The sequence below is a fragment of the Lichenostomus cassidix genome, chromosome 24 (assembly GCF_008360975.1).
Source record: "Lichenostomus cassidix isolate B80296 chromosome 24, HeHo_3.0, whole genome shotgun sequence".
Classification (NCBI taxonomy): domain Eukaryota; kingdom Metazoa; phylum Chordata; class Aves; order Passeriformes; family Meliphagidae; genus Lichenostomus; species Lichenostomus cassidix.
The window spans coordinates 5,969,431-5,996,707 of NC_139504.1; the positions used below are offsets into that span (position 1 = coordinate 5,969,431).

A 27,277-nucleotide genomic window follows, 5' to 3' on the forward strand; every position below is an offset into this window, starting at 1 on the left:
AGTATTGCCCAGCCTCTCTCCCAAAATCCCGCGGGAAGGACTCAGTGCCACAGCAGGGCCTGGCTGACAGCCGGTGGCACCGCGGGACCCCTGGCAGGAGGCAGCAGGCACAGGCAAAGTGCAGACACTTTAATGCGAGTCCCTTCCCAGCAGATCCACGCGTGGACAGCGCGGCACCTTGATGGGGAGTGGCAACAGGGCCCTCTGCGGCCACCCCCCTCCTGGGACGCTGAAGGAGACACGAGTGGGGCCTCTTGGGCCACTGCCACCACCGTGCTGGCCCCACGCACCCCCACCTCCCACCCATACGACTCAGGCACTGAAGAGAGACCCACACCCACGTGCTTGGGGGGCCACGGGGCTGCTGGCACGGCGCTCGCCCCAATCCCCCACTGTGCTCAGGGGCACACGGACACGGAGCAGCAGCAGCACCTTTTCCAGTGTCACTTGCCACCGAGGACGGACACCCCAGTGGCCCCCAGCCCCATTTTTGGCTATGACGGGCCCAGGGATGGGCACGAAGTGCCTGGAGGGACCCGGCTGACAGGGAGGAGACAAACCAGGACCCCCGGGCTGTGTGGGGAGGGGGACGGAGTGGCTGGCAGGAGCTGCAGCGCAGACAGCCCTCCCCAGGGGTGGGTCCTTCCTCCCGGGGCTGCAGCCGGGCTTTGGCACAGTCCCAGGGCAGCAGGAGGCTGCAGGCTCCTAGAAGACGTAGATCTTGTCCCGCTGGACACAGTCCAGGTCATCGTCCAGTGTCAGCAGCACCTGTGGAGCGATGGGAGTGAGGGGAGCAGGGCACTGGTGACCTGGGGACAGCAGCTGCTGTGCCGGTGGAACCAGCACCTACCAGGAAGGAGCCGAACATGGCGATGGAGGAGAGGAAATGCCAGATGTCATGGTCGTCAAAGAAGTCGAGCAGGATGCAGTCACGGTTGTGCTCCCGGGATTCGGCTGGCGTTTTCTGCCGGGCACAGGGCCAGCGTCACTGTGCCTGCCCGTGGCCACCCTGCCCACCCCGCTGCCTGTGCCACCCTCCTGCTCACCTGCCAGGTGCTGAGCCCCTGGAAGAAGAAGAAGAGGGCAAAGCCCCAGACTACGGAGGTGCTGATGATGCAGAGCAGGGGGATGAGTTTGATGCGCTCGCCACTGCGGAGCTGCAGGAGAGGTTGGGGTCACTGCGTGGGCAGGAAATGGCAGCAGTGCCCATCCCTGCCCTGCCCTGCCCTCCCTGCTGGGGCCCTGGGGCACTGGGGGCTCAACTCCCACCTTCATGATGATGTAGAAGGCGAAGTAGAGGAGGAGGTTGCAGATGCCGATGGCCAGCAGGTAGGAAGCGAAGTCATTGGGGCGGACAATGAGGCCGTAGGCAGCGCTGGGGAGGCAGGGACAGGCAGCAGGGTCAGCCTGGGGATCCCCCTGCCATGCCCACTGTCCCCAAAGCATGTCTGCAGCCCCCGGGACATCAGGCAGAGCATGGGGACTCCGTGGTGCCACAGCTGCAGGGGGACCTGTCATGCTGGGCTCACAGCTGTCACAAGCTGCCTGTCCTCAGCCCAGCCCCCGCGGAGAGATGGCAGTGCTGCAGGAGCAGGGAGGGGGTGGCAGCAGGGATGGGGAGAAGCAGGGTGGGATGTGGCACGTGCCCAGCTCTGCACTCACAGTGACCAGTTGATGATGTTTCCCATGACCAGGAGCACCATTCGGTCCTGCAAAGGATGAGGGGGCAGTGAGGGGCGGAGGGCAGCCGCTCTGGGGGGCTGCCAGGCAGGGTGTCCACAGAGCCAGGGCTCCAGTGCCAGCACTCACCACGTACATGGGCCCGCTGCACTGCCGCACGCAGTCTGTGTACAGCACGTGCAGGATCCTGCGCAGGATCCCCGAGTCTGTGGGGACAGGGGAGGTGACACCAGGGCCACCACATTGCCCCCTATCCACCCCACTCCACGGTGCCCCCCCTCACCCAGCTTCCAGCGCCCCATGTAGTACAGCTGGGTGCTCAGGAGCAGCGTGGCCACGATGTGGATGACAGAGAAGATGATCCAGAAGGCTGTGTTCCCCTTCCCAAAGACCTGCGGGGGGAGTGAGGGGCAGGCAATGAGCTGTGGGGGCAACCAGCCACCTCCCACCAGCGCCCACAGTACTCACCACGCCCACCACGGAGAAGAAGATGACGAGGGCCAGGCAGGCGTAGGCGCTGTAGGCGCTGGCGTTGATGTCCGGGTGACGCTTCTGGTAGAGCTTCAGCATGCAGAGCCCGGCGATCATGTACATGAAGGAGGTGTCTGGGGGGGACACAGAGGTGAGAGGGGTGTGGGTGGCCCTGGTGTGGGTGGTGGGGGGCCGGGGGGGCACTCACCGAACTGGAAGTTGGTGTAGTTGGGGCAGACGTGGTAGCAGGCGCTGAGCAGCCCCTCCATCATGAGCGCAGTGCCCATGGCGTAGAAGAGCCCAAAGTGCTTAGGGATGCCACACTCCTGGGGGCAGAGGGGAGGGAGGGGCAGCAGGGGTTCCCAGCAAGCTGAGCCCCCCCAGGCAGCCCAAGCCCCCCCAGCAGTCCTGTCCCTTACCAGGGCGTGGGCATCATTGCGCAGGAGCGCTCGGTTGTAGTTGATCTCGCGCTGCAGGATGATCAGCAGGAAGAGCAAACCCAGCAGGACATAGCCCAGGTTGCTGAGGATGTTGTTGAAGGCGCTGCGAGGGGCCAGTCCGGGTGTGGGTGCTAAGGATCCCCCTTACTCCCCCAGGCCCTGCTGCAGCTTAGCCCCGGGCACAGGGGAGCCCCAGCCACCCTCTGCTGACCCCCAACCCACCTGAGGTTCCCCAGCGGGTGGGCGCACAAGAAGTTGTAGTAACAGATGTCCTGGTTCCCTGTGACATTCACTACCTGTGGGCACAGGTGGGGTAAGTGACATGAGGGACAGCCAGGGATGTCCCCATTGTGCTGGGGAGCATGATTTGGGATTGCAGACCCTAGAGCTCCCAGGATGCCCCTTGCTGCCACCCTGGCCCCACTCACCGTTTGGTAGGTGATGACGAGCTGGATGACAGGGAGGGCGTAGAAGACAGCGATGGTGGCAATGTTCCTAGGAGAGGGTGGGGATGTCAGGGGGTCCCTGCTGTGCACCCCGGGCTGGGACACTGCTTGCTGCCCCCTCCCCACCGCCTCCCACTCACCAGAAGTAGATCTGGTACTTCTTCCGCAGCACCCGCTTGTCCTTGCGCGCCAGGTCAGCCACGCACAGGTATTGCTGGAAGGAGAGGAGGGTCAGGGGCTTGCCCGGCCAGCAGGGAGCAGCTGGCAGGGCTGGGGGCTGGGGGGACACACACCTTGGTGCGGATGACATTCTTGTCGTAGTCGATGTCAGCCAGCGTGTCATAGTCATCCTCCTCGACAGAGCTGAGCGAGTCCAGGCGCGGCCGGCCGGCCACATTCTCCAGTGACCGCTCCCCTGCGGCCGAGCCAGGGCTGTCAGCAGAGCCCCTGGGCCAGCCCACCTCGGTGCCACCCCGCAGAACCCCAATCACCCCCAATTAACCACTGGGCTGCCTCCCTGCCAACTCACACGGGGGACAGGCTTCAGTTCCCTACAGCCCTGCCCTGGGGACAGGTGGTGGCTGTGCCCACATGGGTGAGCACTGCCCCATGCCTGTCCCCTGGGGCTCTGCCACACTGGGGACCACCAGAAGCCAAGTGAACGTCCTGCCCTGCAGCTCCTCAGGTGCTGCCCACGCTCTGAGGGAGGGGAGTGGAGTGCTCTGTGCCCTGGGCACAAGCTTGGGGCTGGGCAGATTTCATGCTGATTGGCCCAACCCTGCCCGGTACCAGCATCTACCCATGGCAATGCTCAGCGGCCTCATCGGGGTGGAGGGCGTGCGCCGCTTGAACTGCTCCTGCCCTTCAAAGGAAAGCCAGAGTTACTGGGGCAGGGCTGCCTGGGGTGTGTCACCGATGGAGACCCCGCTGGGGGCTGCTTGGAGGGGCCAGCAGCCCCAGGACCCTTCCTGGAGATAAGGGACAAAGCCAGGATGCCACCGGGCATGAGGCTCCGCAGGGCTGCGGCCACATCAGTCACCCCCGACTCACCCACATAGCTGTAGGAGACTTCTGCCGAGGCAAGGCTGTCTGTGATGCCCTCGGTGCTGCTGGAGGAGCCGTTCCCTGCAAGGACAAGGACGAGCAGAAGGTGGGCACAGTCCCTGGGCAGGGGGTGAAGGACAGGGAACAGCATGTGGCACTCACCGAAGGAGCCATAGCCGTAGCTATCATAGGGACCATGGCTCAGGAAGGAGTCAGGGATGCCACGGGAGTGACCTGTGGGACAGGAGGGTCCATGTCACCCTCGGTAGCACTGCTGTTCCAGGGCTGCATGGCCGTTGGGCACAAAGCAGCTCCCAGCACCACTGCCCTGGCACGGGGCGAGCTCAGAGCCAAGGACAGAGCTGGCACCTACCCAGGAGCGATGCTGGGAGTCCCAGGAAAGCCACGGAAAGAAAGAGACAGACATGGTGAATTGCAAAGCCCCAGCACAGCCCTGCCAGCCCCACAGCAGAGGTCTGGGACCTCACTGTCCCCCTGACAATGGGATTTGTCCCCAGGGGCTCAGGGGGACAGTGGGGAACTCCTGCAGAGGCAGAGGCTTTGCCACAGGCTCAAGAGGGCAGAATAACCAGGAATTCCCCAGGCAGACCCCACCATGCTGCTGCCTCCAGCCCTCACCTGTGTCCAGGCTGGGAGAATCCATGGCTGCCAGGAGCCCCTTCCTCTTGTGCTGCCTGCCAGGGGAAGAGGCTGTCAGCCCGTCTGTGCCACTGCCGGGGCGAGGGGACACAGCCTGAGGGTCCCCAGCAGGATTGTGCCCTCGGGCTCAGCACTCAGGGGGGCAGTGACACCCGAGCACTCACCGGCAGCTCTCCCAGCAGGCGATGAGCAGAGTGAGGACGTAGAAGGAGAGGAAGATGCCGAGGCAGAAGAGCACACTGCGCACGTAGGCCTCGGCTGTGCAGAGCCAGGACAAGCCCTCAGCAGGGGTGGCACCTTGGGGGACCTGCCAGGGGTCCCTGCAGAGCCCAGCACCCCCCAGCCCCTCCCAGACTCACAGGTTATAGCAGGTGACACCATCACCTCCAGTGTCTTCTGCCGGTTGTGCTGATCCACGGGTTCATCTGGAAGAAGGCAGGGACAGGGCTCAGCTCTCTGCCCTGTCCCCAGCTCGTCCCCAAACACAGCCCACGGTGGCAGCCCTGCTGCAAACCTGGAGAAGCATCCTTGGAGACGGGGTAGTAGGGCAGAGCCCCCCCACATGCCTCGTCCTCTGTCTTCACCACCACCACCACGTAGAAGCTATGGCTGGGGAAATCCTTCTTCTGCAGTGAGAGATGGGGGTCAGCAGAGCCCAGCTGGGGATCTCCCAGAGCTTATCCAGGGACATCCTTTGTGGGCTCCAGTAGCCAGCAGCTCCCAGGCAGGGACCAGGAGCAGCTCAGCCCCATGCCCAGCCCCACGGCACAGCCCTGTGCCCACCTGCACCGTGATGGCTGCCTTCTTCGTCATGGTCTGGTACATCCCGATGAAGGCCACGTTGTTGTCCAGGTCGTACACAGGGCACTGTGGGGCAGAGGGGCTGTCAGCCCTGCCGGGCACCATGGCCCACCCAGAGAGCAGAGCTCACTGCCCAGACCTACCAGGATGTCCTGGATGGAGATGACAGAGCAAGGGAAGGCCATGGCCGAGGTCACCTTCACGATCACCGAGTCCACTCCTTCAGGGAACTCATACTTGAAGTACTGTGGGGAGAAAGGGCTCATTGCTGCCACGGTGGCCACGCTCCCCTCCTGGGTGCAGATCCCCTCCTGTGCCACACCGTGCCAGCTCCCCTCACCTGTGGCTGGGCAGCTGTGGCATTGAAGCTGAACCTTTTATTGGTCCTGCAGAGAGCACAGGAAAGGTGATGGGTTGTGAGGTGAGCCCACAGCCCCCGCAGCCCCCACAGGCAGCAGTCAGGGAGGAGGACAAGGGCGTGGGGCTCCCCTCACTGCAGCACGAAGTTCTCCACGCGGGTGACCCGCAGCTGGTAGGAAGTGTTGGAGGAGAGTGTGGAGACATCCACGTAGAAGTTCTGGGTCTCCATCTCGCCCTTGGTCTGTGGCTGGCAGAGCGTGCGGCTCACCTCCTGGTACGCGTATTTCCGCTGGTACCTGGGCAGGGAGAGCCAGGTGTGCCCACCGACCCTGCCTGGGGAACCCTGCGTGGGGAACCCTGCATGGGGCACCCCTGCATGGAGCATCCCAGCCTGGGGAACCCTGCATGGGGCACCCCTGCATGGAGCATCCCAGCCTGGGGAACCCTGCATGGCACACCTCTGCATGGAGCATCCCAGCCTGCACGGGGAATCCCTGCTCGCCCCGCTGGTACTCACAGGCCCCGGAGGATGAGTGGCACCTGGAAGGAGACCACCGCCTCCTTCTGCCTCACCACGAAGAGGACGGGCTGGTTCTTTTGGCCCGAGAGGACGTTGACCGACACCCGCACACCCTCGGTCTGCGGGGACACGGGAAGGTGAGGCGTTGGCCGGGCAGGTCGGGTCGCGGCGGCTCGCAGCGGAGAATGGACTTTGCTCCGCCGCCGTGGCAGAGGCTGCCGTGCCCTGAGAGCCGCACAGCCCGGCACCCCCGGGGACCGTCAGCCCGCGGTGGACGTGGCGCTGCTGACCATCCCGGCTCACCGTGTTCCTCCAGACGCTGTGGTTGAAGGCGTAGATGTTGAGCAGCTTGGCGTCCACCCAGTCGATGTAGGTGGTGTTGAAGAGAGCTTCCCTCTCGTGCACCTCGCGGTCCCTCGGGGGCTGTGGCGGTGTCTGGAGCCGGACGGGCGGCGGGGACAGCAGTGCCCCGGCCAGCAGCGCCCAGGCCAGCGCGGCCGCCCCGGCGCCCGACATCCCGCCAGCATCCCCGGCCAAGGTCCGCGGGGCGGGACGGCACGGACGGGACGGACGGGACGGGAAGGGACGGACGGACGGGACGCTCAGCCGGGGCGAGCCCGGGCGCTCTGCCCCATGGCCGGGGCGGCGAGGGCGACGCGGGCGCTGCTGGGGGCGCGGAGCCGGTGGCGGATCCCGATCCCGGTGGCGGACCCCGATCCCGGTGCCAGACCCCGGTCCCGGCGCGCTCGCTGTCCCCTTCCCGTTCCGCAGCGCGGTAAACACGGACCGGCGGTGACGTCAGGCCCGTCGCACGCTGAGCGCCCGGCCGGGGAAGTGACGCGGCGGGCGGGGCGGGGGGACAGAGCCTGGGGGGGACAGAGCCGAGCCTGGGGGGGACAGACCCGAGCCCGTGGCGGGGACAGACCCGAGCCCTGGGGGGACAGAGTGGAGCGCGGAAGTTCCGCTCCGGAACACCGAGCCCCGTGCGCGACCCCGGGGTTGCCCGGCTCCATAGAGGACCACACAGGGAAAGCCCTGTCCTGCAGGGGAGCCCCCATACAGGACCCCATAAAGGATCCTTGTTCCATGTGGGACCCCATAGGAGAAGCCCCGCTCTACAGGGGAGCCCGAAGCCCATACAGAACCCCGGCTCCATATGGGATCCTGTACAGGAAGCCCACTTCCCATGGTACAACACAGGACAAACCCTGCTATATAGGGGAGCCCCCGCCCCATGTAGAACCCTGTAGGGGAGCCCTGTCCTGTACAGGACCCCATAAAGAAGCCCTTGCCCCACAGGGGAGCCCCGGTGCTGTGTAGCACTCCAGACACCCACCAAACTCCTTGCCCAGCCTGCCTGCCCCCAAAATCCATGGGGACACAGAAGAATCCCATCAGGCAAGCGATGGCTCTGCCCCATCCTTTTCTCCTGCTGCTCTCTGTATTTCCACAGAGGGTCCTGTAGCCTCTCCCCTGTTTGTAGCACCTTCCACCACCAGAGAAGGAATAATTCAAAGTAGTTCGGGGGTTTTCCCATGCTTGGGGAAAACCGGAGCGATGGTACACTGCATTTTTTGTGTGTCTCCCAAAACACCTTCCATCCCACTTCCACGCCTCTCTCCAAGGGCTCTGTGGCCTTCATATGCGTCTGAAATCGGGGCTTTTGATTTAAAATCCCCATCTGAAGGGGCTCAGCCCTGCATCACGTCACCTCAAAGCCACTTCCTGGGCTGGCTCTGACATCCAGGACCTCTTCTGCCAGCTTCCTGCTCTGCTCCAGGGGACAAACGTCACGAGACAAGGCACTGCTGCTATTGTGCACTTTATTTCTCCGGGCCCTCCTGTCCCTGAGGATCCCACAGTTTGGACAGTCTGCCCGTCGCTTCCAGGTGCAGGTGGTGACGCTGGCGGCAGATGGGACAACCTCAGGGACAGACATGCGGGAAGAGAAGCGGAATTCCGACCGACTCCTCGGCTCTGATGGAACTCGAGTCGCCTCTTGCGGGATGGCTGTGAGTGGGATTGGTGGGGATGTGCATTCCCTGTTTGCTCCAGGGCCATGAAAGATAAATCATTCGGGAATCGAATACAAGCTGATGTCCTCTCGAGGGCCAAAATAAACCAGTTCCCTTCACCTGTGGCACTGTGGTCACAGGTTTGGGTGCAGCACCCAGATCTGCATGGGGAAAGGAGGAAAAACAGACAAAACCAGCCCCAAACAGAGCGGGGGGAAGCAGGAATTAAATGAGGAGTGAGGATCTGGCTGAGCACAACTCCCAGAGCCGGGGAGGACCCGCAGTGGGAGGTTTGGCAGCACCTGCCTGGCCCCATGGAGACCTCCAGGAGTGACCAAGACAGGGCAGGAGACGGCTGGGCACACACACACACACACAGGCTGCGACACAGTGGGTGAAACATTGACATTTATATCGAAATATGCACTAACAGTGACTTCTACCAGCCGATGCATTTTTGCCAAAGCAGAATCACAATGGTTGTGTCCCGGGGAAGGCTTGGGGCAGTGGGTAGGCAGTGAGGGGAGGTACAGGGGCCTCCCTACTCCTGCCTCACCCTCCCCCGGCACCTCACAAAACTCTGTCATTTCACATCTTTTGTTTGTTTTCCTCTCTGCTGCATAAACACGAAACTGGACACGCTCACTCAGAGGAGGCCACAGCTCCAGCCCAGCCCTGTCCCGAGGGACATCCAGAGCTGGAATTGCCATTTTCTCACACGAGGCACTCGGATTTCAGCACTGGGTGAGTGAGGAGGCAGAACCCCTCTTGCCCACACTTCTCAGGTGAGCAGGGCAGTTTCCTGCCAGGCAGCGACAAGCAGAGCCGAGAGCACTGAACCAGCACAGAGCATGGCACCTCAGCAAGCCAAGCCTAAGCAGAGCCAGCAGAGCCTCCCCGGTGACGCCGGAGCCTCCGGAGCCTGCCAAACTCCCTGGTCCGCCCGGCACCCTGCCAACAGGGCTGGCTCACAGGGTGCTGAGTGAAGCTGGAGCTTTGCTGGAGAGTACATTCCTGGTTAGCATCTCTTCAGCCAAATGCAGCAGCAGCAGCAGGGAGGGAAGCAGGCATGCAGAGATTAAACTAGCACACGGCCTTTTCTCACAAGCCTGGAGAGATGGAAAAGTTCTCAGGGAGCAAGAAAGGGTTTTATCCCAGCTCCTTGAGGGGGCTGGGGATGGGATAAGCCCTTCCCCAGGAACTCTCCATTGCAGTGTATGGTTAACATTTAATTTTCCACTTGCCCTTCCCCAATTTTTCCAGCCAGAAGCTTATGGGAAGCATGAGCAGTGTTCCCTCAAAGCCTGCCCTGCAAGGCCGTGAAGCTCCAGGGAGCAACATCCCTGGTCTGGATCATGGGAGTAGGATGTGATCCCTCCTCTCCCACGGCACTCTGCAACTCCCTGTGTCTCATCCTGGCCAGGGGAACGCTTCACCTTTCCTTCATCTGTGTGTAGATCACATATACTGGAAACAAAACACACACTATGCATGCAATCCAGGCAGGAATCCTGCTATGATCAAATCTACAGGAGGAGGGGGATGAGGTGGGACGTTACGGGATTCCTCAACGCTAGGTCAGGGTTACACACCAGCCCCTTGGCTACAGCAAAGGGCAGACAGACTATGTACAGTACCTATGGGCTTCAGCAAAGCCACCTGACACCTGAACACCCCTCCTTGGAGCAGAGTGAAGCTCTCTGTTCCTCCCAGGTTACCTGCCTGGAATCCTGCGGGAAGCACAAACCCAGTGTGGCACCACTGAGCTCCAGCTCCGGCAGGTAAGGCAGGGAGGAACAGACTTGGTTTAAAATAGGTTATTTGCAAGTCATCAATTCATCTAGGACTCTGCCTCTTGGGTCCAAACCATTTCTTTCTGGGAGAGAAGCTCTCAGTTTTAAACGAAAGTCGTTTCACTACAACCAGCCCTCTACGTACAAACCAAACCAAAATCCCACTGAGCCACAGCCCTTTAGGAGGGCACCTGCCCCTCTGGCTCCCTTGCTACAGCTGAGGAGAACTGTCCAGGGCAGGAGAAGCTATGCCTTAACTTCACTTTTGACTCTAAGAGGCCGTAGTTGCTCAAAATAAAATGTTTATACAAGTAAACCACTAGTGCTAAGGAAATATACACCTTGGGATCTGTAAAGCTTCAGAGTGAATTAGGCCTTGCAGCCAGGGGCTCTTCACGTGGGTTTGCTTTAGAAAAAAAGGATGTAACAGTCATACTTAATAAAAAAATAGAAAAAAAGCCTGCAAAGAGCCCGGGCACCTCAGAGGGATGTCTGTCAGTTCCAGAGGAGCGAGGAAGCGACTGCCAATTACTGGATCATTAAAATCCTACACTGAGCAATTGCTAAAAGCCAGCAACATCGGGGGCAGCAGGAGCAGGGGACAGCAGAATGCACCCTAGAGGGAGCATTCCCAGGAGAGCTGTGTGGGAGGGAAGGAAGGTGCCCCCGCTAGTAGGAATGGGGAAACGAGCACAAGACAAGCACTGGGGAGTGTTGCACGAGTTCAGGTAACTGTTTGCTTCTTTGAATTTCTGAATTCCAGTTTCAAGCTGCTTCAGAAAGGAGTGAGAAAGCAACACGTATCATTTAACCCCCCCTCCCAGTAAAAAAGCAAACAACAAACAAACAAACAACAACCCAAACAAAAAACCCAAAACCGCCTAAAAGGTGGAACCGAGTTTGGAAAAATGCATCTGTTCTGGCTTTTGCAAGTGGAATGTGATTCTTGTTCCCAGGCAAATACACAGAGCACGATGGCTGCAGCCTGGAACGGTGAGCCAGGAGCGAGCTGTCAGACAGGCTACAAGGGGTCTAGGACAACCACAGAGCAACAAGACATAGAGGGGCACAGAGTGACAGTCCTGTTCTCGTTTCAAATGAGGAATGGTTTAAAAGTAAAACTCTTCTTCAGCTAATTTCCTCCTGCAATAAAACCAACCCAGCCGGCCCTCGTATGTACAAGACCAGTTAACCATGAGCCTTCCCCCTCAAAACACTAGGTACGGACATCCGGTAACATTCTACAATGGAAAGTGCTTTAAGAAAGAAGGATTCTGTAGTGCCAGTGACAGAACTGATCTGATGGGCTGGATGATGCTCTCCACGCTGACAGCAGCGACTCAGGCCAGGGCAGCTCGTTTCTCCTCGGGGGTCTCCTCCAGCAGCTGCATGATCAGTTCGTGGAGGGGCTTGCAGACCTTGGCGTAGCCCCCGCCCGTCAGGTGCAGGAAATCGAACATGTCGTGGTAGGAGATGGTGCCATCCGAGTGCACGAAGCCCACGTCCACATCCAGCAGCTGCACGTTGGGCAGTTTGGGGAGCGAGGCTTTCAGCAGATGGTTCACCTTGGCGTTCTTCTGCCGCAGTGGGTTTGGCTTCTCTCCACGAGGTAGCAGGCCCTGGCACGAGAGGAGGCAGAAAAGAGCTTTGTGTGACTGTGATGGCATCAGGAGCCCTGCTTTCCCTTCCAGTTTGGGCTGCCTGTCAAGATTTAGGATGTCTCTGACAAGAGGAACTCATCCCTTGAATCAGAATTTGTCCATTCAGGCCTAATGTGAAATGCATGTGAAATAGCCAGATGAGCTAAAAGCACTGACTGGCAAGGAAACTGCTTTCTTTTATTTTTAAATGTATCAGCTTGTGCTCTTTCCATACACTTTCAGCTCCTCAGCAAGAAAGGCAGTAGCTGCACTGTTAGGACAAGGAATCCAGCTATGATTCCCAATGCCAGCTCACATTTGGGCACCTATTTTCCCCTCACAGGACTTCCTCAGCAACATTAGTAAGTGGGATAGTTATTGGGAATGAGTCCACCCAGCTCTGGAGGAGCCAAAGGAGGCTCCTGCAAAGCCAAGCCAGCAAGGGGAGGCACAAAGCAGAGCACAAATCAAGGGACTGCCCTCCCAGCACTGACCAGTGACTCCCAGTAAGGCAGAGGCACAGCCCAGGGAGCAGGGACATACCAGCACAATCACTTTGGCCTGTGGCTGCTGGGTGTTTATCAGGCGCACGATGGCCTCGATTCCCCCTGCGACTTCTTCTGCTGTGTTTTCATGGTTATTTGTTCCAACCCAAACAACAATGACCTGCAAGGAGAAAAAAGTGTTTGCAGCTTTTCCAGAGCGAGTGGTAACAGGGCTGATGACCCTGAAATCCCTGCATAAACATCATCTGTTGCTGGAGAGCTGCGGGGAGAGTTGGGCTTAAGAGCTCAGCCCTGGGGCTGGCACTGCCCCTGCTCTCACTTGTGCCAGGCCTGCAACTGCAGGTGACCTTCACTGCACACCTGGACATCCTCACTAACTCTGCAGCTCATACCTTGGGTTTAATGTTCTCCAATTCACCGTTCTTCAGTCTCCATAGAACATGTCCCGTGGTGTCTCCACCAATGCCAAAATTCAGTGCATGGAGTGGGGAGAAGAGCTCTCGCCATATCTGCAAGCAGAAATCAAAGTGCTGTTTCAGAGCAGCATCCTGGCTGGGAAGGAAAGACACCACACGGTGTCCTCAAGGTCACAGAGAGCAGCCATGAGCCCTTCCCTGAAAACTCACACCACAAAAGGGCATTTAGACACGGGACGAGGTTTTATTTGGAGTGAGAAGAGATGGAGCTGCTGATGTTCAAGCTCTGAGATGTGCCACAAAGAAAGGAACAATCTCTGGAGCAGTGATTTGCTGAACTCATCAGAGCTCCAGAGTGCTGATCTATTGCAGGCCATGGTGTCCCTAAGCACAGGACCTTTGAAGAAGGAGTCCATGACCTGATTAAATCCTTCTCATCCCTAGGTAACATAACCAGAACAAAGGGAAGCAGCCCTTGCAGAACAAAGCTGCTCAGCCACCAGGGCAGAGGAGAACTCTTCTTTCCCTCAACAGTTTTAGGGATGAACTGGTGGACGATGCCTCTGGCACCCTGAATTCTACAGGGTTAAGTGTGTTCTGGCCATGCCAGGTACACCCACAGGGAATTTGATGGCCCTCAGGAGGCTGGAATCTGAGTCGAGGGGCTGTGCACGTGTGCAAAAATGGATGCAGTTGGTGGTGGCCTCAGACAGAGAGGCAAAAGCAGCCAGGTAAAGCAGTGTCCAGGCACTGGGGAGCTCAGGAAGCAGGGCAGGAATGCCTCAGGAGACGGCAGTGAAACGGGAACAGTGGAAATCATCAGTATTACACGTGATCAGCAAATACTGGGTTAGAGAGAGATGCTCCAATTGCTCTAATCCACCCCTCCCCTCCTTTATCCCTACCTCGTACTGCTGTAGCAACTGCACCATGGAGTCTCCCACAAAGAGCACGTCAGGCTCCTTGTCTTTGCAGTCCAGGACAAACCGATTGTGCTGTTAAAGAGAGCAGCAAGGTGAGCTCCAGGTGACACTTCCTCCTGGGCATCCCTCCTTGCTGCAGGACAGGGACAGCTGCCCAACCAGTTTCCCCTGCTGCCATTCCCTCCAGCACCCTTGCCTGCATTAACCCCTGAGCTGCTGGACACTGCTACCAACTCCACAACCCCCCATGAGGATCCTGGGTTGGATGAAACTTGGTGTGGTTTAGTTTATTGCCATTGCTCCTTGTCCTGTCACTGAGCATCACTGAACAGAGCCTGGCCCCATCCCCTGACACCCCTTGGAGGTATTTTCATGGATTGACAGAATCCCCTCTCAGTCTTCTCTGGACTAACCCAGCCCAGCCCCTGCAGTCTCTCCTCATAAAAGATGCTCCAGACCCCTCTTCCTTTTCTCCATCCTCACAGCACACAGAGGTGTGACAGCTGCCAGCTGTGCATGGAGCAGTGAGACCTCAGGGTGTGGCCTGGGCAGCACTGGCCCAACAGCTCCCCCAAAGAGGATCCCACCTGCCAGCCTTACCTGTGACATCCATCTGTCATCTCCCTGAATGTCCTCAGCAGCGTGTGGCACTGCTGCTGGGTTGGAGTCCCCCATGCCCATCCTGTTCCTGTGGAAAGAACAGTTCACAGTGCCAGGGATGGGAAACAGCTGCCTGGCTGCTGGAATCTGCTGCACCACAACTCCTGCCTGTTCCTGTGCGTGCTGACAGCTGGCTGACAGCAACACGGATGTTGCTCCATGCCAGAGTGACTCTGCACCAGACATTCCCCTGGAGCCAGGCATGGATGGACATCCCAGCATGGAAAACAAAGCTCTGAGGATGGTCTGCAGATCCACACCTGAGCCACACAGGGCTTTAACAACTCAGCAACAAACGCTGAGACTCCGAGGATAATTCCCTATTAGTGTGCAGAGATCCAGCTTACAGCTGCTGAGCTGCACAGTGCAGGTGGATAATCTGGCTTCGGGAGCAGCACATCGTGCTGGGATTGATCCCAGAATCCCAGAACCGTTATGAACCGGGAGGAATCTCTGAAGATCATGCAGTCCAACCCCCCCTGGAGCAGGCGACACAGAAATGCATCCGGGTGGGTTTGGAATGTCTCCACAGAGGGAGACTCCACGACCTCCATGGGAAATTGTTCCAGTGCTCTGCCACCCTCCAGGGAGAGAAGTTCTTCCCTATGTTGAGGTGGAATTTGTATTTTAGTTTAGGGCCATCGCTCCTCGTTCTGTTGCCGGGCATCACTAAACAGAGTCTGGCTCCATCCTCTGACACTCCTTGGACATATTTCTGTGGATCGATGGGATCCCCTCCCAGTATTCCTTTCTGCACACTGACCAGGCCCAGCACCCAGCCCTTTCCATCAGCAAGATGCTCCCGCCAGCCCTTCACCATCTCAGCAGATCCCGAAGGCTCTCCAGCGGGAGGAGCGGCGGGATGATGCTCCCCGCGGCCGCCGCCCGCAGCCCGGCGGGCGCACACCGCACCCGCTGCCCATCGCGGCGGGCCGGGCTGGGCAGGGCGGGTTCCCCCCGCGTCCCTCTCCCCTTCCTCCTCCCGCTGCCCGCCGCTCCTCCCGCTCCCCGCGCCGCCGTCCCGGGCCCGGCCCCGCCCCGCGGTCCGCCCGCACTCACGGCGGCTGCGGCTCCTTTCCCCGCGACTCCATGGCGGGCGCGTCCCTCCGCTCGGCCCCGCGCCTGCGCCGCTTCCGCTTCCGCTTCCCCCGCGCGCGCCCCGGCCGCCGCTTCCGCCCCGCGCGCGCCGAACTCCCGCCTCCCGCCGTGACGTCACCGCGCGGGCCCCGTGACGTCATACCCTGCCGAGGAGCGGCGCAGCGCGGCTCTGGGGAAAGGTCCTCGATGGCCCCGCGGGGAGTGACGGCACGAGGAGCGAGTTTTCCATTACCCGCGGGTTTCGCCCCAAAACAGCGGCGACTCCTCCCCGGTGCTGCAGCCCCTGCCCATGACGTCATTCTGCCGCCCCTCGACGTCATACTGCCCAGGCGGAGCGCGACCCATGCGAGGAGTGATGGAGTCACTCTCTGATGGAGCGATGTCACTAGGAAACATTTTCCTATTTATCCCAGGTTTCACCCTAAAACCACAGCATCTCCCGGCCCTTGCCATGACGTCATTCCACCGCCCCTGACGTCACTCTCCCGCCAAGATGATGTGTGTGTGCGGGGGTCCCTGATGTCCCCGAAAGGAGCGATGTCACCAGAACAAGTTTCCAATCTCCCATGGTTTTGCCCCAAAACTGAAGCAGCTCCCTGGTCCCGGGGGACACCAGACAGCACGGTCTCACCATGACGTCATTCTCGGGGGAGTGACGTCAGACCCTTTTCCCATATCCCACTGGTTTCACCCCAAAACTGCAGCACCAGCTGCCCGCGGCGGCCGCTTTCCGTGGCGCCATTCCACAGCCCCGTGACGTCATTCTCCCGAGGCGAGCCGTGACCCATGGGGGTGTCCCGGCTGCCGTGACGTCACGAGTTTCCCGTTTCCCGCGGGTTTCTCCCCAAACCCGCAGCGCGCCTCGCTCCCCCGACCCGCCGCGAGGGGGCGCCCTGCCCGCTCCGCGCGCCGTGACGCGCGCGGTGACGTCAAGGCCCCGCCCCCGTCGCCATGGCAGCCGCCCGCCCCCCGGCGCCCCCCCGCGGATGAGCTCACGCGGTGCCGCAGCCCCGCGGGGGGGTTCGCTCCGCGCGACAAGATGGCGGCGGCGGCTGCGGCGGGAGGAGGCGGCGGAGCGGGGGCTTCCCCCGCGGCCCCCCGGCTCTCCCCGGCCCCGCCGCCCCCGCGGCCCCCCGGGCCCGCCCGCATCGGCTACTACGAGATCGAGCGCACCATCGGCAAGGGCAACTTCGCCGTGGTGAAGCTCGCCACGCACCTGGTGACCCGCGCCAAGGTGAGTCCCCCGCGAGGGTCGCGGCGCTGCCCCGGCGAGCGGGGAGGGAGCGGGGAGCGGCCCCGAGCCCCCCCGGCCCCGAGCGGGCGCTGCCGGAGAGCGGGGCCGCTGTCACGGGTGACACGGGTGTCCCCGCGGTCCCGCGGCTCCGGGATAACGCGGAGGTGGAGCGGGGGGATGCTCCGCGGTACCCGGGGATGCTCCCGCCGGACCGGGGGGGCGCGGGGAGCGAGCGGGGCACGGGTCGTGTTTGAGCGAAACGATGGGAATCGATCGTGGCCGAGCCTTCGGGGTCGCGCGGAGCCGCAGGGAATAGCGCGGGGAAGGAAGGGCCTGCCGAGGGAGCGGCGAGCCCAGGTGGATCCAGGTACCGCGGAGATCCGGGTGGAGCGGGCACGGCGAGCCTGCGGCACGGCGGGAGAGCCGCGGGGAACGGCGGGCTGTGCCCGTGACACCGAGCTCCCGGACAGGGCTCGTCCTGCTGCATGCACCGTGCCAGCCCGGGATCTCCCCGGGAGGAGAGCTGCTGGGAGCGGGGCTGGCATGGCAAGGCAGCAGACAGGCCTTACCAAAGCCCTGCGCCTGCCCTGCTCTTGGCTCCGCGCTGGCTCCTTGGAAGTGCTGCAGAGGGAGGATGGTGTTGGCTGGGGTTGTCCCTCTGTCAATTCCCGGGGTTGTCCCTCCGTCACTCTCTAGGGTTGCCCCTCTGTCACTCTCTGGGGTTGCCCCTCTGTCACTTTCAGGAGTGACATTGCTTTGAAACACAAGGAGAAACCACCTTGGTTTGTTGGAGCTCTGGCTCTTTGCCCGGATAATAAAGTGAAATTAATTTCAGGGGCTATTTAAACATCAGTTACAATACCTCCTGGACAGTTCTTTTCAGAGCTGGGCTGTCCTGACGGGTGTTTTGTGCCTGCAAGTGCTCGATGCCACAATTTGATCTGCACTGGAGGTGTTCTGTGCTGTTGTCCTCCCCATGATAAAGCTGAACCTTGCTGAGAGAAAGAGGATGATGGGTTCAGGTGCTTCAAGTGCGGGAGACTGATCCCTCTGAGTGGAGATCACTCCTGGAAAAGGAGTGATCCAGCTCCAAGTTGCTTTCCTGTTCCTGTTTCCAGCCTCCCTCCTTGGGTCAAGGTTTCTTTTCAGTGGTGCTGACTCTGCACTTTGCAAAATACCAAAGCAGAGACCATCTTTTGTGTCGGAATAGTTGATTTTATCTGAAGAATGGCAGAATACGCGCAGAAATTTTGCCTGGAAATTGTATTCCGTGTTTACAGGGCCAAGGCTGGATTTTACACGTTGGCTTTGGGTGATGGAAGGGGATACTAAGCTTGGAAAGCTTTGCTTTATAGCAGTGTACGCTCATTCCTACTGCCCTGGAGTGACCACGGGTGGGTTGTGGACTTCAGGAAGTGTTTTGTGGTGGGATGGTGAGGTGCTGGGGGTTCTGGAGTGTGCGAGGGGCTGGAGTGGCAGGTTTGATGTGCTGCACTTCCCCTGCACGGAGGAGATCCAGTCCCTGTCCCTCTGCACTCCGAGGGCTCCCCGAGCCTGGGGAAATACCTGTGCTGGAACAACTGCCATCTGTTCGGCTGAGCTGGGATAGCTTGGAGCTGAAACTTGACCTGGAAGCTTTCTCAACTCCGAGGTCAGGTTTCCTTTCAAATCCCAGCCTCTGGAGAGGAGTGTGAGTGAACGGATTGGATTCTGCCTGCAGACCCTGAACACCATGGGTTCCGTACTTTTCCTTCGCTGACAGGATTGTTACTGTTGGCTCTGGGAGAGGAGTGGGGAAGGAGAAAGGAGCTGCTTGGTTCAGCCTCTGGGACTCGTGAGGTTAGAGGGGAGGTGTTGATGTAAGTGCACTGGAAAGGGCAAATCCTTACGGGGAAGTGTTTTTGACTGGCAGTAGGAATACAAAATAATGCTACTGCGAGCTTGTCTTCATCACAGTTACACTTTTAACACTTTGACTTAATGGAAACAACTTGGAAGCAAGTAAAATCTTGGCAAAATGGTCCCATTTAGCGATCTGAAAGAATTCTTTGATCACGAAAGGCAAGCGCAGCCCGGTTGCTGCCTGTGCTGGCAGCCCCTTCCTGAGGTGATCCCGCTCTCCCAGTAGTAGCTGTGTAAGAGAACCGGGCAGTTCAAATATAGCCACCAAATCCCTGCACAAACTTGACCCCGTGTCACATTCTCTTAGAGAAAAGCTGGTTTGCTCGTCACGGCCCCTCCTTGGGAACCGCGCTCCTCCGCTGTCTCAGGAGTTCCACTGTGAGTGTCCGTGTGAGCTTGGAAATAGATGTACCCCGTGATTTTGGGCCTTTTCCAGAATGTGAAATTAATGACGGTGTGGGCTGGTGTCCACTGCTGAGCCTGGAATTAGAGGTGGTCTATGGATGAGGCGTTGGATCCTGTTTTCCGTCCCGATGGACATTTACCAGGTCAAGTGGACTTTGACATGACAGCTCGAGATAACAGCTGAAGCATTCCTGGCTTGTGTCCCCTTTTCCCTAAAAAGAGAAGTGGAGGGTAGTTGGTTGCCTGGTCTGATCTTCAAGGACCGGGATTTTCCTGGCACTTGGGAAGTTGAGCACTGCGTTTATTTAGAGAGAGGAGCAGAGTGCCCAGCCCTGCTGGGCTGGCACGTTCTGCTGACACCAAACGTTGCAGTTTACACAGAACTGCATTTCAGGAGCTGAATGTGGGTCAGCAGTGCTGGGGACACTGAGGAAGGGGAATGTTAATCATCCCAAAGGGCAGGAGGCCTGTATTCATAATTGTCTCTGCTGGAGCTGATGGAATAGGAGGGAACAGTCGGCAATTTACGTATTAACCAAGGCAGCAATTTACATTCAGTCCCTGCCCATGCAAAGTTGGACTCTTGTGCTCTGTCTGAGCTGCTCCGATGGCTGGACAGGAGCTGGAGCCACTGCTCTGACCAGGATGAATTTTGCACCTGCAGGATATCATGCTGCATCCCTCCCTCTGTCCCCATTTCCTTTGTCACTTCTCCTCTTTCACAAGAAACCCTTGTTTCTGTGCTAAAAATCTTCAGACTGACCCACTGAATGAATTGTTTTCCACAGAATTTCCATTTATAAATCACCCAAGTGACTTCATTAGAATTCCAGCTCTGTTCCAGCACTGGGGTTGTTTTTAATGCCACATCTTTTCATAAGGGCCAGTCAGGGAATGTTCGTGAGTGTGCCGAGGAGCACATACCTTATGTTCCCGTGCTCTTTGGGTGTTGTGTTTGAGTCTTCAGGAGCTGTTGGGGCTGAGGAGGACAGAGAGGGATGCTGTGGTTGCTGGGCACTGCTGAGAGCTCTCTGCAGTCCTGGTTCCAACCCTTCCATCAGCTCCGTGTGACTGGAGGTGCAGCTCTGTGTACCTGCAGCTTGCAGTGCACTCACGGAGCGTTTCACTGGGAGATGAGGAGTCATTTTCACATCCATCTTTCTCTTGAAATGGAGTTGACAGTCCTGGGAGAACACAGCTCCCTTGCAAGTGCAGTGATCTTCCTGCTGTGCTGCCTTAGCTCTTCCAGGCTGGTTGTCAACTTAGGTTTGAGTTAAATTTCAGGAGTATCTGGATAATGGGGCAAAGCTTAGAGCAAGTTTCACTGATTGTGTGTCGTGGGATCCTGTTTAAGGAGTACCTGGAGTTGTTTTACTGGATAGTAACCCAAATCTGTGATGCTTTAATCCTTGGCAGAACGCAGCCCTTCTACCAGCACAAGCACAACTGGAGAAAGGCTAGAACTGTGCTGATTTTTTCCTAGGTTTTTAAGGAGCTAAGCCTTTTCTGGGGAATGGGAAGCAGCTTTGCCCTCACTGGGAGAGGACGTTCCCTTCCATGAGAGAATAGGCTTCGTTTCTGTGGTTTGTCTTTGGGTGAGTTGGAGTCATCAGTGGAACACATTTTTCACCAGAGTTGTTGGAGGTGGGCACTGTGGCCCTGGAATCCAGGATAAGAAGCAGGCTGGCAGACTTTGTGGGGAGCTGGGCTTTGCTCTGGGAGCACTCAGGCTCGGTTTGGCACTCTCTGGTCGCTCAGTATGGTGGGCTGAGCAAAGTGCTCTCAGCCCAGAGGGTGGAAAAGTCTTGCTGGCTGCTCTGTCCTGCTCTCCCCGACCTCAGCAGCGAGGCACGTGGCTCTGGGCTGACTGAGGATTGCTCCCTGCAGCCAGCGTGCCCGTGTGATAAGCGCTGTGCTGGCGCTGCCCTGACTCATCGTGCTCGTGTCAGATGGAATTGTTCAATGCTGCTGCCACACGTTTCGTAATGACCCACGCCAGGGCCTCACCTGGGCGCCTTGTTTCAGGCATTTTCCTTTTCTTCTGCGGTGTTTGGTGGTGCTTCACCTGTCCTGCTTCTTGTTTCTGCTGGCCATAAGGAAAGCTGATGGCTGTGGATGGCTAATTCCTCAGGCAGCATTATCCTGCTGCTCACAGGGCTTTTGTTCTCCTTGCTTGTGTGCTGCAGGAGAGTTGTATTTTAGTTCTCATTTGGTGAGGAGCTTTAGCAAAAGCCTAAAAGCTAGAAATGAACTTTGGCTAAGCAGAGTTGCCACAGTGGGGATAAGAGGGAATATTTCCTAAAACCTCAGAGAGGCATTGCCTGTATCAACTATGGGCTGAAGTACTGACATTTTATGTTTCATTACAGTGTTTTTCTTTCTGTAGCAAATAACATTTGATTACCAAGATATTAATGCCAGAGCATGATTGAATTGGAGACCAGGCTGCTCCTCAAGGAGTCTGACATTGCTAACAGGCAGAAACAGGGCCAGGAGAGCCAGGTAACCGTGGGCAGGGTGAACTAGGAGATCTGTGGCACCTGTCCTGAGCCTTTTCAGGCAGGGAGAATATTCTAAAAGAGCCAGGATAATTAATACCTTTTTCTCAGCTGTGGATTAGCTTAATTGGGGGGTGAGGTGGGTACATCTTTTGTACCTCTTTGATCTGCCTGCTTCCCACCTCCTGTCTGGAGTCCCTTCCTCCCAAATATTTGCTGTACCAGAGCTTTGGGGCTGCTGCAGCAGGAGGCAAGGGTCAACCCAATCAACACCTGATGAACAAAGTGGTGGCACCTTTGGGCAGGTACAGAAGCTGCCCCTGTGAGCAAAAGCCACCGACAGGAGCAGGAGGAGGAATGGCTGTGACACAGACAGGGATTGGTGTCTCTTCTCCTAGAGGGTCTCACGGAGGTTTGGTGAATGCTGCAGGGGCCTAATGAGGGTTTCTAGAAGCTGTCTCCTCATTTGTGTTTGAAGGAATAATTACGTTAGAGGGAAATAAGGAAATGGCAGTGTGTTGCTGGGAGACTGGGCTCCTTGGGTATTAGACATTTTCACAGAGCAGCAGCACTAAGCTCCTTTTTCCCACGTCCTCCTGCTGGGTCCTGTATCAGTCCTGTGCAGGGTGCTGTCCCCTCTTGCTCTCACCAAGACGATTGCATAACCACTGTGTGTTTTCCCCCATGAAAGTAAAGCTTTGGGAAGTTGCTCCAGCATTGCCAGCAGAGTAGAATTCACAGTTTGTGGTGGAAGTTCTCCCTGGCTGAAGAAATTCTCATGAGAATGGTGACTTCCCTGTGTGACCATGGTGGGTCTTGCTGTCTGCACACCCCCAGCAAGATGCTGCCTTTACCTGAACCTGCATGAGCAAGGGTTGAACTGGCTCCAGTGTCTCCCTTTGGAGCTTACACAGGTTTAAATAGAACAATTTGGGCATTCTCTAGTTAATCTATTGTACTCATTTAGTGCAGTCAGGGCCTTTCTGCTGATCCCAGGCCAGGGGTTTAATATGCTATGTTAACACTTAAATGAAGAAACCACTGAAGGCTGATTCATTATTAGTCATTATGTGTCTTTTTCTAGTAATTCTGACCCCAAGTCTCTCTAGTTGAGGCTAAACCTCGCCCTCTCTGCTAAATGGCCATCAAAAGGGTTCCATAAAAAGGGAATTATGTGGCTTCAGCCAAGTTTCAAAGTAGTCGAATCATGCTATCCCACACAAACAAACTCCCACAGCCAGTGGAACTGACACGTTGAGCTCAAAAATAGCCCAGCGTGTGTGGGGGGAGCTGAGCTGAGCTCTGCTCTGCACGTCAGAGGATGGGCAGGAGATCCTGGGACAGCCCAGCAGCAGCAGCAGAGTTGGATCTTGCTGGAGCCTGTGGGACATGGCTGGATGCTATCTTGAAGCGTTGGGTTCTCTCAGAGTACGTGGTATCATCCCAGAGAAATGTTGCTGATGCCTTTTGTTATCCTCTGCATCCAGTGCTGGGCACAATTTCCAGCCAGGGCAGCGGCAGCATGGAAAAACTGTAGGAAAGAGCTGGTCCTTGTGCAGTGCAGGTGTGTTGGGAGTGACTCCAGCTTCCCTCCGTGCAAGATGCAGAACTTGATCGTGGGAAGGTGGGCTTTTGTGGCCATGGTAACTATGACTTGGTGGCAAGAGTGCAGATGATCTTCTTGGAAGTGCTTTGGCCATGCAAGGTTTGAAATGAAGGTATAAGTGAATATATATGAATGATTGAAGGTATAAATGAAGTGGCTGCCTGTGCAGGGCTGGTGATGGCTGTCAGAGGCCAATGCAGCACTGGGAAACCTCCCCGTGAGATTTGAGAGCTGGAGTTCCTGAGAATCTCTCTGAAGGAGCTGATGAGCAAGGTGGGGTTGCAGATGCAGGAACCAAACGTGCTCTGGCACAGTGCAAGGTGCAGCTGCAGCAGGCTGTGGTTCACCTGGCCTGAGATGGGTCAGCCTGTCCAGAGGGTGATTCAGCACAGCCTGCAGCAGGTCAGCTGAGCCACGGAGAGAAACTGGCTGTGTCTTCCCAGGGACTGGAGTGGGAGCCTAACCAGCTTCCCAAATCCTGCCTTGGCTGTCTTAACTAGGGCCTGCTGACAGGGGTGATCTGCGTGTGTTGAGTTACCGCCTTGATTTGCAGATGGATGAAGGGACTGGCCTGAGTGCTGGTGTTGTGCAATGCAGGAGGTGGTGTTACCAACAGCCCAGTTGGGTGTTCCCATTGTAGTTCGGGATCTCCTCGACATTTGCCACTCTCCTGTATGGTTTGGCTCTGCCTTCAGCTCCTTAAAGCATCTGCCGCAGTTATAGGACATTAATTATAGTATATTTTAAAGAGGGTTTAGAAGGAAAGGAGTCTGTGGGGTATCAGCATGCGACTGCAGCCTGGAGCTGGAGGCCAGCGTGGTTTGACAGGGAGCCAGGCTCAGGACGACTGTCAGAGCTCCATTAGCCGAGCGCACGCCTCGGCACTACTGGGAATACAGAGAATGCGGGGCCGCGGCAGCAGATTAAAGTGTTTCAATTAAAGTCTGGATTTGGAGGCTGTGTGCGTCTGCTGCCTTTCAGCAAGCAGATGGATGTTTCTTGTCTCCTTCCAATAACTTTTAAAATGTGGTTGGTCCTGTTGGAAGGAGTTCTGAATGAGCGGGACGCAGCGAGGTGTTTTCAAGGCTGGGAAAGTGTGCGTGGATTTCTGCAGCAGAAGGGAAGACACGTTTTTTCCAGGTTTTTCCTTACCTAAACAAGTCAGTCTCAGCTTGTCCTGGCTCTTTGGCTGTCTTGGGCTTTCAGCTGTGTCTTTTCCTGCATAACCTCTGCCTGTGCAGAGTGTCATGTGCAGGAATACCCTTGGAATGTGTATGGAGGATGGCAGGGATGGGTGTGTGACAGACCCACGGCCATCACACTGCAGGCACAAGGGTTTTTTATAAGGCTCTGGGATCTGCTGTCACATAACCTGAAGTGGTTCTGAATTTTTTGCCTATGTTCAGGCTCATCAGGTACTTCCAGGAGTGTTTCTGGCCCCTCTCAGGGACAGTATCTTTGGAGCCCTGAGGCTTCTTGCTGCTGGGCAAAGGCAGATGAATTGAAGCTGGTGCCTAAAAACTAATTGTGGCATTTCGCAACATGAAGTGTTTCTAATGGAAGGAGTACGTTTATGAGCCGTGTGTCATTGTGTGTGAAGTGTGATCAGATAACGCGCTGAATTGCAGCAGTGAGCCTAATTGGAGCTGGTTCCTGTCTGTGGGATGGAAGGATACAGTCTGTTCAGGTGTCGTGCTGCTCCTGCAGGAGTCTGGAGTGGTGCTGATGCTCCAGAGACCCTTGCCAGGTAGGCAGAGCCAGTTAGATCTTCTCTGATACATATTTCAGACAGTGACAGCGGAGAAATTATGGGAAAAAAAGCCTCTCGTCACATGTGTATCTAAATTCTTAAAGATGTTTGTCTGTGCCTTCCTTCAGCTGAAATAATTAGCGCTACAGGAAAGGGTTTGCTTTTGTCAGTCACTGTGACAGCGTCATCATGTTTCTGCGTGCCCCAAATTTTCATTTAAGCTCACAGCACTGGCAGCAACCAAAGATGAAAAATATTAGTCTTGGTACTTAGTCTTTCCTCTCAAGATGTGCTTGTAGGAAATCCTTGGGCTGTAATCTTGCGAGTGGCTCTGTCAAGGTTATCAGCCTGGCTGGAGTGCCGCTGACGGACGAGCTCCGGGCAGCCTGCACGGCTTTTCCCAGCTCCCACTGCTGCCGGGAATTGTCCCGGCCTCTCCCCTGCCTTGGACAGAGAGAGGATCATGTGCTGGGTGATTTATGGCAGGTTTGCTCGTTCCCAGGTGGCCAGCAGACAATGGTGTTCTTTTGCGGGAAGCTCCTGCTGTAGCCGGTGTCCTCTGCACCCCGAGGCTGCAGCAGCTGTGTGCTTTCAGCAGTTTTGGAGGTCGTAGGGCTCCCCCAGCAAACTGATGATGATACAGCTTAGTGCTCTATTTCTTTGCACACGTAAATGTACCATTAATGAAATCGAGTTGCTCCCCAGCAGCCATGAAGGAGCATGTTCTCAGCTCTACAAAGCCCATCTATGTTCTCCCATCTTTCTGGCACAGTGAGGGGGTTGTCAGTTGTACAGCAACTGTTTGTTTTCAAGCACAATCTCATTGGAAACCAATAAAAATCATTCTGATTCATTCTCTGTACAAGGATTTTAATACTTGGCTTCCACAGAGGCTGTTTTTTCCCTGAGCTGCTCTGGGAAGTGTAAGATTAAAAAAAAAAATTCCAAAGACTTTTCCTTTCTGCTGGTTAATTCAGCTGGTTTATGTTAGAAACAAAGTGCAGAGTTGGTGGAGAAGGAAATCACGGTCGCTCCCTCCCCTTGCTGCAGCGTGGGAGTGATGTGCCCACTGCCCTGGCAGAGCTGAGGTACAGGGGGAAACCTGTGCTTAGTCAGAACAAAATATTCATGTGTTTTTCATCCAAGCTGAGACTCCCATTACACAGTAAAATGACAAGTGAAGGCTGACTATAGGTATTTTCCCACTCAGTGGGCGCTTGTGCAGTTTCTGAGTCATCAGCTGACAGTGTGGGCCTTAAGTCTCTGCTTTTCCTTGTGTGTGTGCTCTGCTGGTCCCAGTTTGGTTCCACAGGCACAACTGGATCCTTGTTTTCACTTACCATCGACACAGTTGGGAATGAGCTTAGTCCCTTCAGGGGAGCTCAAAGGAAAATGTGGACTGCAGTCTGGGAGTTGAAATGTGTCACCCTCTGTTAAGGTAAGGGTGAGATGCAGCCTCTATTTTTGAGGGTCACTGAATTGTCTCGTTTGTTTTTGAATGATAGTCAAATCTCCTGGACTTTTTTAGGGCTTAAAGGCAGATGGGTTGAGGATATTTAAGAGGTGTAACTAAAGCTGCCTGGAAAAGTGCTGTTGGCAGTGACCAGCACAGGGCTGGATCTGTTCCTCATTTCTGGGGTGTTGGGGTTCCTTGCTGCCGTGCCCATGGCAGTGAGGTGCAAAGCAGCAGTTGCTTCAGTGCAGCAGGAAATTAGTGGGAAAACTAAACGTGTCAGAGCTTTCACCATGGCAACAAAGCCTGGCTCGCAGCACAGTGAGACAAAAGCGGGTCAGGTCTGCGCGGAGCAAGGTGGGAGCCTTCTGCAGGCTGAGTGTCTCCAAAGCTGCCCCTTTTCCTGGGAAAAGGGCTGCTAAGGTGACAAACGTCAGGATTTGGAGCCAGGGATTAGAAGTGTGCTCTGCTGATCTCATTCCTATGTCACCGAAGCACCTGACTTGGGAAGTGCCCACATCCCCAAGGCTGCAGGAGCTCAAGGAGTGTTTGGGCAATGCTCTAAGGCATGTGGTGGGATTCTTGAGGCTGTCCTGTTTAGTGCCTGGAGTTGGACTTTATGGGTCCCTTCTGAGTCAGGATATTTTATGATTCTGTGCTTTTGAAAGGCTGCAGCGGATGGGAATGTTTTCTGAATGCCGCACAGTCACTCAGATTGTTTCTCTTTCCCTGAAATTGTTTGTAAATAACAGAGAGGTTGTAAGTCTGCCTTGTGTGACAGTGCCCAGACACAGTTGCTTAATTCTTCAGCTCTTTCTCTTGGATTTGTGAGCATCCCAGAGGTTGCATGAGCAGCAAGTCATGTTCTGATGGCAAACCATCAGTTTGCTTATCTGTCTTCTCATTCCATGTGTTCCAGCATTTTGATCTCTTTGGCGAGGTTGGAATGAAAAGGG

General features: G+C 56.9%; 3 protein-coding genes across 10 annotated transcripts in view; 1 reads left to right on the forward strand and 2 right to left on the reverse strand.

Annotated features, from left to right (window-relative positions):
- Positions 1–114: 114 nt before the first annotated feature.
- Positions 115–7,230, reverse strand: SIDT2 (SID1 transmembrane family member 2). 5 transcript variants are annotated; one of them, XM_085081794.1, is made up of 28 exons: positions 6,726–7,229; positions 6,420–6,541; positions 6,037–6,198; positions 5,883–5,928; positions 5,686–5,787; positions 5,525–5,608; positions 5,256–5,367; positions 5,101–5,166; positions 4,906–4,999; positions 4,721–4,776; positions 4,455–4,466; positions 4,244–4,315; positions 4,088–4,162; positions 3,837–3,899; positions 3,331–3,452; positions 3,178–3,251; positions 3,020–3,086; positions 2,814–2,887; positions 2,571–2,694; positions 2,360–2,477; positions 2,149–2,285; positions 1,964–2,072; positions 1,810–1,886; positions 1,663–1,709; positions 1,270–1,375; positions 1,047–1,157; positions 851–964; positions 115–768 (listed from the first exon to the last, which is right to left on the reverse strand). In XM_085081794.1, exons 1-28 carry the CDS (start codon positions 6,936–6,938, stop codon positions 706–708), a joined length of 2,622 nt encoding a protein of 873 aa, XP_084937920.1. In that variant the 5' UTR covers positions 6,939–7,229; the 3' UTR covers positions 115–705. The 5 variants fall into 5 exon arrangements, with proteins under 5 accessions (XP_084937920.1, XP_084937919.1, XP_084937922.1 ...); XM_085081793.1 differs by having other exon boundaries at positions 4,088–4,315; positions 6,726–7,230; XM_085081796.1 differs by lacking the exon at positions 4,455–4,466.
- A 998-nt stretch (positions 7,231–8,228) lies between these two features.
- PAFAH1B2 (platelet activating factor acetylhydrolase 1b catalytic subunit 2) lies at positions 8,229–15,589 on the reverse strand. Its single transcript, XM_085081806.1, has 6 exons — positions 15,435–15,589; positions 14,316–14,403; positions 13,698–13,787; positions 12,769–12,885; positions 12,414–12,536; positions 8,229–11,849 (listed from the first exon to the last, which is right to left on the reverse strand). The coding sequence occupies exons 1-6, from the start codon at positions 15,464–15,466 to the stop codon at positions 11,571–11,573; spliced, it is 729 nt and encodes a 242-aa protein (XP_084937932.1). The 5' UTR covers positions 15,467–15,589; the 3' UTR covers positions 8,229–11,570.
- Positions 15,590–16,469: 880 nt separating this feature from the next.
- SIK3 (SIK family kinase 3) overlaps positions 16,470–27,277 on the forward strand; it is a 69,537-nt gene continuing 58,729 nt past the window's right edge. For 3 of the 4 annotated variants that reach the window (XM_085081789.1, XM_085081791.1, XM_085081792.1), the window contains exon 1: positions 16,470–16,707. In XM_085081789.1, the coding sequence (XP_084937915.1) occupies positions 16,513–16,707 (195 nt within the window). In that variant the 5' untranslated portion in view covers positions 16,470–16,512. The remainder of the gene's footprint in view (positions 16,708–27,277) is intronic. The other variant, XM_085081790.1, reaches the window with a different exon arrangement.

Bases quoted from the DNA above. Each gene is read 5' to 3' on its own strand.
- SIDT2 (XM_085081793.1), bottom strand. From the start codon at position 6,938: ATGTCGGGCGCCGGGGCGGCCGCGCTGGCCTGGGCGCTGCTGGCCGGG. The intron at 6,542-6,725 runs GTGAGCCGGGAT...GTGTCCCCGCAG, and splicing joins ACAGCGTCTGGAGGAACACG to ACCGAGGGTGTGCGGGTGTC. The intron at 1,887-1,963 runs GTGAGGGGGGGC...CTGTCCCCACAG, and splicing joins CATGGGGCGCTGGAAGCTGG to ACTCGGGGATCCTGCGCAGG.
- PAFAH1B2 (XM_085081806.1), bottom strand. From the start codon at position 15,466: ATGGAGTCGCGGGGAAAGGAGCCGCAGCCGCC. The intron at 14,404-15,434 runs GTGAGTGCGGGC...TTCTTTCCACAG, and splicing joins GGAAAGGAGCCGCAGCCGCC to GAACAGGATGGGCATGGGGG. The intron at 13,788-14,315 runs GTAAGGCTGGCA...TCTCTTTAACAG, and splicing joins ATGACAGATGGATGTCACAG to CACAATCGGTTTGTCCTGGA.